At 33.6% G+C, this 17,067-nt stretch overlaps 1 protein-coding gene across 1 annotated transcript in view; it reads right to left on the bottom strand.

Annotated features, from left to right (window-relative positions):
• The window catches only part of LOC117610861 (trace amine-associated receptor 1), a 274,562-nt gene that overhangs the window by 136,095 nt on the left and 121,400 nt on the right, over positions 1-17,067 (bottom strand). The window contains exon 3 of the mRNA XM_076689710.1: positions 1,927-2,052. Within this exon, the coding sequence (XP_076545825.1) occupies positions 1,927-2,052 (126 nt within the window). The remainder of the gene's footprint in view (positions 1-1,926; positions 2,053-17,067) is intronic.

Raw genomic sequence — 17,067 nt, 5'->3', positions numbered from 1 at the left:
GTGGTATCCATTTATCCATCTTCTTCACCTTACCAATGGATCGCAAATTCGGTGTTATTACATTAACACCGAATTCCTGGGCTGCTTCTCTAACCGTTCGTCGGGGATTTTCTTTAATCGAAAGCTTTAATTGCTCATCGTTAATTATGGTGGCTCATTTTCGAGGTTTTCCATGCATTTTCGATTTCGAATTTTTTATACCATCGGCGTACTGAACGTTCATTAACAATATTATTAGCGAATGCAGCGTTGATATTTCATGCAGCTTGTTTTAACAAGTAGATCCACATAGCCTTAATTTCGGAGTGGTTCTTCGAGCACAGTATAGTTTCTGATGATTTCATTTAAAATTTCGCATCCAATCGACTTCAGGTGTTGGCGTGACAAACGATTACTTTGTTTTGTGGTGGGAGAAAGTTTATATCAGTCATTCCTAAAGTGGTCTATATCGACTCGCAGCGGTCGATTCCGACCTGCAAGGGGTCCATGTCAGTGAAAAAAAAAAAAAAAAAAAAATGGAGTGTGCATGAGATGTAAATGCACTCTCGTGGACCCCATTCGATTTCAATTTTCAACAAAATTCGAAGGATTTATTCAGCCACAAGCGTTAACATACAATTTTTGCAATTGGTTATATTTAACCCATTCACTGGCAGGCAAATTTAGAGCGTTTTGTCCTGTGCGCCAAGATTTTATTTTAAGGAAATGTAAGTTTACAAAAAAAAAAAATATTGTTATATAAAATTTTCGTTTATTCTTTCTAATAATTCCTAATTCAAACGGCTTTATAAGTTTATACTTATTCCGTGACGAACTGCGACCAATCTAAACTTGTAGCGCAAAGTACGAGATACCTCGTAGTTGGCAGTGAATGGGTTAAAAAAAGTTACGTTGTTATATGTGAGACAACCAAGTTGATGCTTGACATTTTTAACTTTGAAGGGTTGTTTAACACTCTAAAAGTATGTATTTTTCTGCGGATACAGAAGAGAAACGTGTCGCTTAATTTCTCAAGTACTACACATATGTCAAAACAAAGAAAGTCGGAGGAAGACACTTATTTAGGATTCCTTGTAAGTAAACATATCGATCCATTGTTTAATCTATAAAGACAAGTTCTCCTAAACCGAAAAAGTTCATACATCCCCATACCAACGCGCCACCACCCCCATGTTTCACCGTAGAAACGATGTTTTCCGGATTTAACTTCGTGTTAGCTTGTCATCATATTTTTATTTGCCCATCCGATTGGGAAATATTAAATTTGCTTTCGGACAGGCGGAAATTAAAATTTGATCTCGGAAGTCTTATCATATTTGTGAATTCTAATCTTTTTTTCTTTTTATTAGTTTTACTGATCAATAGTTTCATGAGGCAATAGCTTGAGGCGCAATTCATGAAATGTGAATTTTTCTTGCTCAGCTTTCCCTCTATTTATATTAATCATTGACCAAAGCAAAGATCAAAGCATTAGAAAAGAAAGAAAGACGTAGGTTATAATTTTCTTCATTCTTTTTAATTTTTAAAAGACAAATTAGTGATTAATATACATAATTAAATTATTTTCTGTAGAGCGTGATCCCGTTATTTAACACAAAAAATCATAAATTAAGACAAGCGCTATTGGTATTTTTCGACACAAAAAATATATTTCAATTTTCTGTAATTTTATTCAAGTGATATAAATAAACTTTGCAATAGTCAAGTTATAATAAAGTGATGGAGTATCGCATTTTAATTGTTTAATTCTTCCTTAAGTTTATTTATGTTTGAAAGGGGGAGTGGGAAATAGGAAGGCGCAAAAAATGGAAAATAGCTCGGTTTGAAAAAAGCCCTGAGCCGGCCCTGGTTATAATACCCTTAGTAATACAACATTCCACATGCATTATGTTTAAAAAAAGTAATGGCCAAATGTTGAAATATTACCTGTATTTGACAGACAACTTCACCGTAAGGCCAACATCCATACACAGCTGGTAGGAAGCCGAATGGTGTAACCAGGAGACCAATAGCGAAGTCGTTGCTTGCCAGACTCGTCAGTAAATATCTTGGCTGCAATCAAATAAAAGAGAACTTGTTGATAATTTAAATTACATTTTTGATTTCCTATCAATTACAAAATTAAATATTAAATTAATTTCATTTATTTGTGACTCCTTAGCAATCGTTATATAATTTTAAGCAGCAGATCTATGTTAATTCTGAAGATGTTTCTAAAATTTCGGAATTTTGTACAATTAATTATGATTAAACGCAATATTGAATATTTCTACCTTTTGATATCTTGAATTGTTTATTATGTAAACAAAAGGACCGTGTAGCTATAATAAGGTATTCCTGTAACTAATATCCAATTAATTAAAATACCTAATTTAAATTAACGCAAATTACGGATATTCGCTTATTAGCGATTTCTTTGACAAATACTTTTAATATTTATAAAATATTATTCAATAGTGAAAAAAAAGATAAAGATATATTTGTATTAATGGAATAAATATTAGTGAAATGTTACGAAATAAATTCATGGTAACCCTATCGTGGACGTAACTTTTTTGTGAAAAAATAATTATTTCAACATAAGGAATATTAAGTTGAATACATATTCATTTTAATAAAATTAATTTATTTTGTTGTACTGTCTTTTGTAAGTAGGGTTAGAGGGTGCTATAATTCCCACCCCCAATGTACATGTTTTTTACTTTGAAGTTGCGCATACGAGTGACTTCAGTTCGTGGAAAAAATAATTCACAACGTCTACGAAAGGGTTAAATTACAGAGCCAGATGATGAGTACAGAGGAGCCCTTTGTAATTCTGCGCATCACGTTAATCTTTTTGGTGGGGAGACTTGTTAACATACTAATTAAAATTCTATAAAATTAATGACTTTCGTAATTTCAGATTTTGTTTTGTATATAATAAAAATTATTGATAGTAATTTATATTTAACGATAAGAGTTCCATTTAGGTTAAACTGCGAAATTAAATAATATCGGGAGATAGGTGTATTTGTACCTAATTATAATATTCAACATTCCATATTGCTATTCTTCGCCTTACTTTTATGCACTCTATTAGGTGCAAATTGCAATTTGAAAATTAATATTAATATTATATAATAAAATTAATAAAAGTATATAATAAAATTGATATTAATTTTGAGATTGCAATTTGCACCTATTAGAGTCGATAAAAGTAAGGCGAAGAATAGCAATATGGAATGTTGAATATTATAATTACAAATACACCTATCTCCCAATTTACGCGGTTTTTAAAATAACAGGTTTCTAAAAATAAAAATTGTTAAAAATATAGAAATTTTTGTACAGAACATGTTTAGTAACTTTTGCTTGTTAACACTAGAAAAAATGAAACACAGTTGTTAATGATAGATTTCATTACCAAATCTCTGTGGTCGGGAATTGTTACAAATTCATCAAACATCAAACCAAAATCGCCTCAAATACTATTGACTGACGAAAATGAAATTCTACCAACCAGCAAGAAAAGATTAATAATCTATGATATTGATGATAATAATTAAACCTTTAGACTCATTTTTTATGAATTTTGTAGTTCTAGTTTCTATAAAATGAATTACATATAGCTTTATATATTTGTGATTTCATGAATGAATTTTTATCATTTGTATTTTATTTTTGTTTTACTTTGAAGTAAACGAATTTAATTAAATAAATAAATTATGCGTATTTTTTTCTTTTATTTACGCGATTCTTCGTACAAAAAGCCATGATTTCGGTTTACACGATATTCTGAGGAACCGATTTTCCTGATAAGTTTTCGTTTCTAAGAAATTCTATTTCCTATAGCCCCGAGCAAGGAAAGTTATCGAGAGAGTACTGCAATAAAATTTAATTAAGTTATAATTAATTTTTGACAGTGCCGGCGGAAATTATGTGGAATGTGTGTAGTATTCCACACTTAAGATTTTGCTCTGTGTAAAATTCCACATTCGAGAACTTGAAAGACATTTTACCGCTGTTATTTCTTGTTTACGTACGAATGTTTCTTTAGTTTCCTTGGACAACAATACAGTTCTTCTAATATTTTCGGAACGAGTGTCATATGTCTGAAACACATCGAGCGTCGCTCGATTAAACGGGACGTAAGGAGAAGGCATCTGTTATTGTTTCTTACACGCGAGGAAAGCAGCGACAAATTGCTTCTATCATCTTCTTGCCTATAAGAAATATGTACTTATGTGAGTTTAGCAAATAGTGGGAAACGCCTTCTGCGTTTCGTAGAAAACAGCAAACCGGAACGTATGTGCTTGAAACGTACATTAATAATTTACTCCCATAATAATTTAACATACAATATGTTATTACATTCACTCTCCTTCCCCGATTTTGCTCTTAACCATGTAAAGTCTAATAGTTAATGCAGATAAGTACTTGACCGCACTCCGCTGTCAATATACAGTAGAACCTCGATTATCCGAACTAATTCTATTTAGAATTTTCGGATAATCAAACGATTTATATTAGGAACACATTACCACTCAGGATCACTGCTAACCAACCCCTTGTTTTCCACAAAATACCAGACTACTTAGCTCTACTTAACAAAAGCTATATTAATCGGAGTTTTGAAAGGTGGATAGGCTTCGAAACTGTGAGTACCTAAATGCATTTCTGCATCTTGGAGCTAAAATGTATTCACCGCATTTTTCTAAAAAAAAAAATGACATTACATATGATTCCTGTATCAAATTTTACACTCTTTCAAATAGTATACATTATTTTATTCTAAGTCGTTTAATTTTTAAAGTAATAGTGTAAAAATAATATCAAGTACATCTCTTATTCTGAGCTAAACAATCTAAAGTGCTTTTGGTACTAGTTTACAAAAAAATTCAGGATTAAACAATTTTAAGTCCAGTGTAAGGTTAAAATACGTCAGATTCATATAACACTTTATCCAGGTTTATACTAATATTAAGTTACACAAGAGAGGATAGAAAAGTGGAGGCAGACAGTACTAAGTCAAGATATGTTGATATCAAGCCACTAAAATACCCAACGTTAGAACCAGACAGTGTCAAGTTTCATTTATTATTTATTTCAAAAAGCAACAATGTCCAGTACACGATTTCATTTTAAAACAATAAAACGATACATTCTTTATTTGCGTAAAAAAAAATTACGTACATGTCTCTAATGGTTTCAAAATTACAAGGCTTTTGCACCGTTGATCTCTTCTCCTCTAAAACTTGAAAAGTTTAATTTAATCCTTAGCTGGCACTGTGGGGTGTGAGACGACCCAGCTAATTCAGCTTTTTTCCTTTTTGGCTAAAATTCGTCCCTTTAACTCTCTAAATATATACCTTTTTTGAAACCACGACTTTTTTACTATTCTTTCCCTAAAAATGTTCAATTTGAAGAATGTACAGCTAAAATTTCAGCTCTTGATATGAAAATTTGATAAAGTTATGAATTTTTCTGTGCAAACTGTCATTTTTTCGACTTTTCTACGTTTTTCAATTGTTTCTCATACTCAATATTTAATTTTACTAGAATTAGCTATGAAATATGTTAAAACAACTTTCAAAGATTATCTAGGAATTTTTTCAAGTTAAAATAATGAATAGCTTCTTCGCAGGAAATATTTTATTGGTTGGGGTCAAAAACGTCCTAGTGTGCCAGCCATGTTATTCTGGTGAAGTATGCCAGCTAAAGGCTAATACACTCTAGCAAAATATCCAGACCTATCCTTAATAGGACCAAAAGGACCTATTTTTATTTAATTAAATACATTAAAAAATTTAATTTCCTTTTATTTAAAAATAGCTTCCTTTTAAACCCGAAGTCTTTAACAACAGATATTAACTTTAAAAATATGAAATTCATGTAGTACTTTTCAATTAATATATTATTGCGCAAACTAGCCTAAAACCTCCGTAATTGGGGCGTAACGTAGTAAGAAAATCATCCTGTATACCAGTCATGGTTAGTAAATAGTAAATCGAGCATGAACGCTCCAGGCTGTTCAGAAACTTGGCTGGGAGCTTGAAGGAGAGCACAAAATCACAAACGTGGAGAAGCCATTCTCCTTTCCTCAGTTTCTCAAATTCGCGCAATCGAGTCACGTTCGTACAGTAAAGCGGACTTATGTTCGATATAGCAAAATCGAAACGCGTTCGCAGAGCCAAGCCAAACTATGTTCGCATCGTCAAGACACAAAGTTGTCAATCGGAAAGTTTAGTCTAAAGCTCAAAGAATTCTTGAAATATATTTTGAGAGTTTCATGAAGAGAACTTGAGAAACTCTGCATGGAAAATTGCATGAATAGCGCGATAATAAAAAGCTGTGTTGACATAAAACGATAAAAATTCTGCGATTTTGTAGTTCAAAGATTTTGAGGCGATGAAGCAATATTTTCTCATAATTCTTTTTAAAAAATATATTTTTTACGATTATACAGCGGCGTACAGAGATCAATTTTGCAATTTAGTTTTCAAAACCTTGTAAAGATTAACATTTTTTTTATAACTTTCCCCAAAGGTGCTCTATACGTTGATCAGTATATTTTTTCGGATAATCAATATCAGGATTAATATGCATTTCTGTCAAGATTTGCTAAGTACTTACTTTGCTAGAGGTATTATTATCATTAACCGTACGATTGAATACTCGCCTTACAATTAGAACTCCTTCACACGAGGATACATCGATACGACACACTGCGAGAAGATGGCATGACCAAAACTTGTAGGGATCTACGCTCTGCTACCCGATATCCCTACTTCGCATCACAAGTATTTTCGTAATTGGTCGAATCGCTTGACGAAGAAAACAAATGAGTCAGTCAAGTGTGACTGAAAGAGAACGATGCGGTGACTGGAAGGAGCAATGGCATAGCCTTCAGAACCTATGGGTGGGGATTAAACTAGACATTAAGAGTGGGGTCAGGCGGAGCAAACGAAGATCCCCGGTTCTCTTCTACACCGTATATCGCATGCCATCTTCTCGCGGACGAACCTTACCTGCAATTTCTTTCATACGGTGATACACGTAAGTAAGTACTTAAGTATGTGATACATGAATGATGGGTACCGATTAAGCATTGTTCATTCAAAACGATTTTCGTATCGCGATACTGATTTTGAGCGTTCTGTGAAAATCGGTCGTTAGCGATACCTACTTTTCGAATGAAGACAGTAAAGAAGACGAAATGTTGAAATGAGTGGAGTACGTATCCATTATTTAATTAATAACATTCTTTCCTATCACGCGCATTTTTTGACGAGGTACCTATTTTTCTTAAAAATGGATAAGGTTGAAGCGTAATCTATTTGAATTTTATATAAAACTATAGCTACGTTACCCGGCTCTGCCCGGGAATTTTAATCAACTATTATTATCCCTACTTCCCTGTCCCTATCCCTACTTCGACGGCGTTCTCGTAACGTCCCCAACAATTAAACAGCACTTTCGTAAATTCGCCAACAGCTCATTTTAAATTGAATATTAAAAATGGAAAAAAAATCAGCTAAAACACACTTTAATACAAACAGAACTCCTATTAAATGCAAGACGCATTTTTTTTTTAACGACAAATATTTCTTTGTCATCTAATACGACATGAATAAGAAAACGAATGCCAAAAAAAAAGAAAAAAAAAAGAAACTGATAAATGTATATTATGCGTGTAGTATACTGATGGGGTTTAGGTTGCAATGCTGAGTATTACCAAACCAATTCTTTAATGCTTCTTTGTTAGTCAAAAACATAACGAATCGCAATATGACATAGCTGTCCAATGTCAAAATCTGTTTAGCCGTTTAAACGTGAGAGAGGAACAAACGATCAGACATTTTCACTTTTATATATTAGTAAGGAAGTAAGGATATATGTATAATAAAAGAAAAGCAACGAGGAAACAGTGGGTTTATCCAATAAATAGGATTAGGCATGAAAGATGTTGATTTTTCATAAGGTTTTGAAAATTAAGTTGCAAAATTGATTTCTGTACGCTGCTGTATAATTGTAAAAAAAAATATTTTTAAAAAAGAATCGTGAGGAAATATTGCTTCTTCGCCTCAAGAAAATCTTTTCATATATTATTATTAAAACCTTTTAATGGAAAACGATCAATTGTTTGATTATTACTTTAAAATATCTGCCACCTCATTCGAAAAACTTTTGAACATAATACATAGTTAAATGGTGAAAAACGACACAAATATTCATTGTGGTATATGTATCACCTAGAGAAATGTTGTCATTAACATTGAGGTAATAATGATCATACACATCATTTTGCAAATAGCAGAATCGTCGTGCGAATGCTTTCGGTATTATTTCGGCAGAATAGGACACAAGCAAAATATTGTAGTGATATTTGCTATAGTTTGCGCCATCTACGGATTAGAGAAACTCGAAGATTCTCTAATCCGATTAGAAATAGATCAAAATAAACAAATACTTTTAAATAAATTTATTTTCATTTAATATAATTACCTGAATATTTAGTTAATTAATTAATAATTAATAACAATAATAATAATAATAATAATAGTGTTAGATATTTGGGTCAATAAAAAGGCACATTACCCTCAAGTAAAACTATTTAAATATATATATATTTGATATGAAAAAGAAAAACAAATTAACTTATACTATAAAATAATTAAAAAAAGAGAACGCACATGCCGAATCATAGCGTAGACAAAAAGCACTGTACAGAATATAAACTATGCGCATTGATAGATATTGATCGGCACACCACCTGACTGATTGCATATCGATCCAGCTAACAAATAGCAACAATAATTAAATGCAAAATACTGTCAAAAAGGCATTAATTGTCTTGGTTTTCAATCCCTTCGTCTATTCGCATTAACAGAATCCAATAAGATAATTGTCGTTCACTACAATATTTTGCTTCTGCCCCACTCTGCCGAAATACATAATACCATGCTTCCACAATGAATAATATTATAAGTGACAAAATATTGAATAATTTCATTTTTTTTCTTTAGAATATAATCTTTAATCTATGTAAAAGTGTCTAATTTATACTTTCAAATACATTTATTATTATTAAAACATGATATTATAACATTACAATAAAGACATTTAATCTATCCAATAGTTTAAACACACAAAATAAGACATTTTTTGTTTGAATGTAAGAGGCTGATGAAAATACCCAAGTTCTTTTTTAATTAAATAAACACCATCTCACAGCATACTGAAGATATCAAAATAATACACGATATTGACATTTTATTTCACAATAAAAAATACGTTGTCATATGTCAATAGCGGTGGAAGCGTTATGGTTTCAAGGCAGATATCCCATGACAGTGTTGGAAAACTAATATTTATTGATGGAACGGTGAATGTTGAAGGATATATCGGATTGTCGTGGCGTGTAATATATCGAATTTATACGAAAACACAGTAAAACGAGTCGGTCAGTGTGCATCAGATCGATCGTTCCGTATTTCAGTGTTCGACATTGGCGATTAAGCCTACGATATCGCGTGATGGGACATTTTGCGTTGACGATCGAGCCTGAGATATCGTGGGATCGACAGCGAATGTGCTAAAACAACATGTCGCGTTGCCGTTCTGTTTTGTTTGGATTTCGATCAGATACCCCAGATTTCGGATTTCAGGGTCGGGAAAAATTAGATGTGATCGGACGAGCTCTCGAAAGCACATTCCGCATTGGAATCACGTACGAACGAATCGAAATCCAGGCTATTCCATAAAAAACAATCACAGATTTGCACACAAGTTCTCGAAATTTTATGAAATGTTATAAGTTTGTAAAATTTAACCCACAAACTTAAAATCGGCAACAGTTTGCAAACAGTTTGCGAACTGTTCGGCCTAAATACAATTTAAACGAATATCCTTCCCCTTTCTTCGTTAAAAAATATTCGCCCTCGTAACACTCGAGCAATGGAATTTACTGTTTCCATGTGTATAGCGACTGCGGAAATTTATTTATAACGCAGTAAATTGGAAATTTCCGCAATTATCGGGTCAGTCCGTAAATTCGTTCGCAGCTTATAGAGAGCGGAAAATGATAAAATTCAATAAATATACATTAATTCAACCAATCGTGTATTATTCGACAATGTTTCACATTTTATTTCATTCCTTATAACAGGGCCTGGATTTAAGGAAAAATAAATAAAATATAAATGAATTTATGGACTGACCTGACGATTTATTACAAAAAGTGTTGAGTTCGAAGCAAGATCGTTGATAGCTTAAAAGGTTAACTTTTGATCGTAGAATTTTATTAAACTACCTGTTTACTCGCAGTATAGCAGTCGCGAAGATATAGCGTGGTCGTAAATGTCAGCGTTCTGCAAATTGATACGTGTTTTCCAGCGCCGAAAGAGCGGTGGCATCAATTGATGATGCAGCGCACAGGCTCGTATATTGGTTGTGGATATATGGTTCCAAACAATAAAACGGAAAAGGCTTTCGACCATTTATAGTTTATTTAGTACTAGAGTAACTGTCAGTTTTGTGAAATAAATATTGGAATGTATTTAATGTTTGGAATGGTAAATAAGTGACTAGGGTATGTGTCCCAATTACGGAGGCTTTAAGCCAATTTGCGCGAGTAAACATATTAGGGTGGGCCGAAAAAATTCACAATTGTTAGATTTAAGTAAATTAAAAGATAGATCGTTCAGATGTATATACAGGGTGTCCCATTTTAATCGATTATCTCAAGAACTATTCGTTATTTGAAAAAATGTTTCATAAGAAACTTATTCTATGTTGAGGGGGACGTAATCCAGCGCCGTTATTTTGTTTGTAAGTGTACGCTTGAAGGACGCATGAAGGTCATATTTATTTTTTTTAATGGGATTATATAATTTTTTATGCACTATTCGATACATCTCGGTATTCTGAATAAAAATGTATTAACCTATTTATGTCGAAAAACTATTGTTTTTAGGATGTAGAAGATAATGATAGAATTGCAACACAACAGGTATCTTACAACATTTTATTTTAAAAAAAAACTGAGAACAGTCGAGCAGCAAACATTGAACACATGTCTACAAATGCTCGAATACGTAACCGTGCACATCAATACATTTTTGAATGCATCGCTTAATATTAGCTTGAACATTCATAAGTATTTCCAGAGTGACACATTTGAATGCATTAGATATTTTCTCTTTTATATCTTCGATACTTGTCGGCTGACTGTCACATTTTCTAAGCACCATAATCATGTTGACAATTTCAGTGGGCAGATAATCACACATTTTGCTTGCTGTCCCTAACGATACTGGTACAATATTGAGAGACCTACGTTTGGGACATCGATATGTTTGTTTATGTTTTGATGACCGCTACGCGGAACCGCATTTGCCTACTTTTCATGGAATACTACGCGAGTGTACACTTACATACTTAATAATTCGCAATATTAAAATTTAAATATCCCCTAAAGTAGTGGTTTTTCAACATAAATAGGTCAATACATTTTTATTCAAAATACCGAAATGCATCGAATAGTGCATAAAAAATTATGATTCAAACAACGAATAGTTTTTGAGATAATCGTATTTATTAATTAAAATGGGACACCCTTTGTCCTTTTTCTTTTAGTGGTTGAGTTCAGAGATATTAAAGTTTGTCTTCCGAATACGACCAGTCGCCGATCAAGATGAAATTTTGAGGGGAAGGGGGGAGGGGGGATCTAAAGTGGTATCTTCGGCTTCCTATTAGTTTCCGAGATATTAATTAAAAATTTTCGTACAATATGTACATAGAATTTTTCCTATACAGACGTAACTAACACAACCGTCTTCGTGTAGTAAACTAGAACATTCGTCTTCGTGTAGTAAACTAGTAAAGTTTAAATCGAATGCGCCACCGGAAGACATCAATTGATTTAATTGATTTTTTGTCTTTTTTCTTATCTACCTAATTTGCAACTTTTCCACGGTATACGTGTTAAAAAAAAATGTTGAATTTTTTCGAGAATTAAGTGCTGGATCTTCCGTACCCGATTCAATGATTGGCAAGGCCATGAGGGGGCAATTTATCTATACTCGGTGCCATTTGAAGATGATAGCTGCCGGAGAGTGGATTCTTTTTATTATTATTTAACACGGACCGGTATAAGCGAAAGCTTGGGAATGGCAGAGCCGGTTTCTAACCCTCTAAGGCTCAAATCGACAATAATACCTAGACGCCTATCAGCCGAGAGAGAGTACAAAACTCCTCCTGGACGCCATAGTAGAAAATAGTTTGTACCTAGACACCTGTTCGATATGAACAGTTCGGCGATAGTTCCTGGTTGATTGTAAAGCAAACTGCTCGATTAATTAGGTACACGAAATACGAATTTTAAAAACTCGCCAATCCTTATTCTTATCAATCAGATTCCTTACCTTTTTAATAAACCATGCTTACAAAAGGAACATTTTGTAAGCAAAAACAATTTGTTACGGGCGAAATCTCGTTGTCTGGGTTTTATGCCGGGTCTACACTGCTGTTCGCGAATAGTTCGCGAACAGTTTGCGAACAGCTCGCGGGCCATGTTCGCCGGCAATGTGGACACTTTCGCGAACAGCGAGCAGGTAGCAGCAAACTCGTCAGCGAACAGCGAACACTGTTCGCTAAGGAGCCGGTACATCAAAGAGTCTGTTTGCGAACTCGAAACATGTCTGGACGCGTTGTAACATATTTCTGTTGAATTTGACGACCGTTCGTAGTTCCGTCATCAGCCAGCGAACAATTGTGCAACCGTTTGCGTTCCGTTTGCGAGCTGTTCACGAACTATGTCTGAGCTTAGGTGTGAATTCTGTTCGCGAATATTTCTATCCAGTGTAGACCCGGCATTAATAGAACTTTATTGTTAGTCCAAAGATTCTCACTGGATCATTACAATTATTATTAATTATAATGATAATAAGATGTCGATGAGTGTATTCTTGCAATTCTGGAGTTCCTGATTGTTCGTTGAATGTGATTTTGTATCTAGTTTTACTTTTAGTATGGTTGGTATTGTGCATAAGTGTGTGGTAAAACTAGTGTAGAATAGTTTTAGTTTTTATTTTGAACAAGAAAGATGTAACAGTCATGAAAGCGTGTTCTGATTTACATTAAGTTTTCTTTGTTAATACGTTAAATTTTTTTTTCCTTTGATAATAATAAATAAGTATGTAACCAGTTAATTTAGTCTAATTCATATGATTCTGACACTAATATACGATGTGGTGCCGGACACTTGATTGGCTTCGATCCGTTAATTACTTCTCGATGACTAACTATCCACGCTCCTCTCCATGGCTTTGGTTTTTATAGAATTCCTTATAAAATCTTGTTTACGCTTCTTGAGCATTAGTTAACGTTCCTCATTTAACGTTGCCTAAACGTACGTGTCTCGAGGTGCCAAAATTGGCTCAACGCCTTATCTTATTTACCGGTTTTGACCGGAGAGAAACTAAATTTAATTAAATAAAAAAATAGGTCTTCTTGTCCCTATTACGGAACCTTTTTAATAGCTGCAGATCTGTACCTCAGAGCCAGAATGTATTAAGTCCACTTTTTTGAAAAAATGACATTTCAAATGTTTCTGTCCCTAATGGTAAAAATTATTTTATTGTAAAAATAATAATAATAAGTCCATAAGTTCATGTCTTGTTCCGAGCCAAACAATCTAAAACAGCGGTCATCCAGAGATTTTCATCCAGCCCCGACTTTTATTTATAAATATTTTATGTAAGAAATGTTAATTTTATAAAATTTTATGATTTGGTTGTGATTACACAACAACGATTCTTCTATTGCCCTTGGATATCTCTTCTTTAACCCCTTCGCCTATGATTTGTTCGATAGTTGCGTCAATCAGAGCTAATTATTCATTGCTTTAATTTTAAGACGAATAAGAGAAAAATGAAATATGATTCATACATAGTATTCAACGATTAATTTGAGTGAGCAAATTAAAATTAAAATTCAACCATATTAAAAGTACCAGTCTTTAAAACATTTCAACTGTAAGTTGCGTCATGAGTGCGACACGATGTTGTAGGGTAATGGGTTAACGTCTCAGAAAGCGATAGATTTTCTTCATGGATGTAATCATCATTATCACTTACCATCTCCTACTAATTTAATTAATTTTGGATGTTCTTGTCTCTACAAAGTGACCCAATGGAGTATTCATAAGGTGACAAGTGTGTGTTGGTTACCCGGATTTCTCGCCGTCACAATATATCCATCTATCCCTTCACACGTTTAATAATATTGGCAGTACCAAAATATTGACAATATGCATTATGTTGATCGTCTGAAGTCTTATGCAATATGAACAACACGATATGTTTAACATGCTGTCTTTCTAAATATTGGTTACTGGAACTATCCCTTTAAGTATCTTGTAGTACGATATTGCTCAGAGCTATAAGAGGCTAGCACAGGCATGCCACGAAGGCAAATCTTTGGACAGCACTGACCTAATCTAACCTAATTGATTGATTAACTAACTAGTTGGCTTGTTATGGTCTATAAGCCAGTGAACCTGTGGAAAAGTAGCAAACTAGCTAGTTAATTAATTAATAGGTTCGAACTGATCAGTCCAAAGCAATATCCCGGCCGTTGTCAGGTGGCTGACAAATTTTCATGCTTTTTAAATAAAATAACTAAAGGTATTGGACTTTTTCGAGCTCACCATATTAATTTTTTTTAAATCATATACTGGAGCTTTCTAAAAAATAATTGAGGTGAAATAAAGTAACGGGTGAAATGATGGAACATGTAGAAGTGTTGGAACTATCCTAGTAATTAAACGCTCTTGGACAATCAGACGCAAGAAAAGCGTCGAGTAACCACTAGTCCAACCTCTGAGTTTGTTACTTTAGCCAGAATTAAGAAAAGCCGCTAAAGTAGAGTGACGAAGATATTTTTGTGAATGTATCGGAAATTGAGGCCGAACGGTGGTAACATGCATTGAAAAAAATTATTCAACACAATGACCTTGAAAACATATTTCAAGGTCATCAAGATCGGTGAAAAATCCCTAAGATAAATAATTACTACCGTCAGTAGTTTTACTAGCGTTAAAGAGGTATTCTCTACTTTTTATGGAACTGATACATGTAATGAGTGGATGTATATGAAATCTCAGTTTAAGTGTTTCTAAGCACAAGAAGTCTTTGGCGTTTTTAATTGTTTCGTGCTTTAATGGTAGGATAAAATAATTTTTAACAAAAAATACAACCAACCTCGAAATGCACTAAAAAGTATGAAATAATTTCTACTTCATTTATACAAATACCCAACAGCTATTAATAAAACTTATTTACTCGTTAAATGGTATACTAAATACAATTCAACCTTTTCGGAGGCGGTGCAAAATTAAAAATACCCGAATATACGATGCTGCCAATAATGACTAATTTTGCGCCGCCTCTGAAAAGGTTGAAATGTATTTAGTATACTATTTAACGAGTAAATAGGTTTTATTAACAGCTGTTGGGTATTTGTATAAATGAAGTAGAAATTATTTCATACTTTTTAGTGCCTTTCGAAGTCGGTTGTATTTTTTGTTAAAAATTATTTTATTTCTCACTTTTTAGTGGAACGAGCAGTATTTGTAGGATGCTGTAAGGTGGTTTACCGTTCTTATTGGTTAATTGCAATAACGATAGTTTTTAACGATAACAAGTTCCATGCAAGTTATAACAATAATTATTAACAATAACAAATTGCATAAATTTTTGCAAGTGAGATTATCGCGGAAATGTCTCCTATTAGATGTGAAAGGTTTCATCGCAATCGGTACATGCCGTGCAGAAGAAACAGTAGAGAATCGGCGACTGCATGCTGACTCACACACCGGTAAAGACACGTAGGCATACGTAGATTTCATTGTAGTAGTAACAATAGTTTTTCACAAATATCTCGGAAACTAAAGCTTTCCGTTAATTATGCATAATGAAAAAGTTGTTCAAAATCATGTCCCCGACAACATATTAAAAGGTCATTGAAGTCGCCCAATCTTGACATTAAAAACTTCCTGTATTTTGCAATAACAATGAAAAAATGAAAAATTTTTTGGTAATTATTTAGATTACGGACGGTAACTCCGATTTCGATGATTTTTGAATATGTTGTAGAAATCAACATTTTGAACAACTTTTTCCTATATATATAACCGCCGCTCGGCGTTAGTTTTCGAGATATTTTCGAAAAACTGTCGAAACTAATACATTGAATTCTGCCTATTCGTGTGCGTCCATGTACTTCTTACGCGTCAGTGTGCGATCGCCACTTTTCTATTGTTTTTGCAGGCAGCAGCACGGTGACCGACACCAATATATATATTCATATATAACAGGTGGGCTTAAAAATTAAATTTAACTAATTTTCATGATTTTGAATCTCAGTATGTGTGTCTGGTCGCCTAACGGCGACCAGAATATCACTTTACCCTAACCTAACTTAATTCACTGATTAGGTAGAGTAGATTGGGTTAGGTTAGGCTATATTAAATTCCCAGCTGCCATCATAGCTACGATACATTGAAATCATGAATGCAGAAGTACACAATGTATATATATATTGGTCATCGGTCGCCGTGCTGTTGCCTGCAGAAACAGTAGAAAAGCGGCAATCCCATACTAATGCGTACGTTGTCACGGACGCACATGGATGCCCAGAATTCAATGCGTTAGTTTCGACAGTTTTTCGAAAATATCTCGAAAACTAAGGCCGAGCGGCGGTTATATGTATAGGAAAAAGTTGTTCAAAATGTTGATTTCTACAACATATTCAAAAATCATCGAAATCGGAGTTACCGTCCGTAATCTAAATAATTACCAATTTTTTTTCAATGGGACCAATCGGAAGACATACCCCACAAGATGCAAAAGGTTTCGTTCCGATTGGTCCATCCATCTCGGAGTAATCGGTGAAGACATACAAAAAAAAAAATAGATACTGATCGAATTGAGTAACCTCCTCCTTTTCGAAGTCGGTTAAATAAAAGAGCATGGATGGGAACTCAAAGTGCGACCATCTTTACGTAGTAAATTCTGATCGGTTTAG

This window comes from Osmia lignaria, chromosome 8 (genome assembly GCF_051020975.1).
Source record: "Osmia lignaria lignaria isolate PbOS001 chromosome 8, iyOsmLign1, whole genome shotgun sequence".
Taxonomy (NCBI): domain Eukaryota; kingdom Metazoa; phylum Arthropoda; class Insecta; order Hymenoptera; family Megachilidae; genus Osmia; species Osmia lignaria.
Note: the sequence above shows the minus strand (reverse complement) of the source record. Positions and strands in the feature narration are given on the sequence as shown.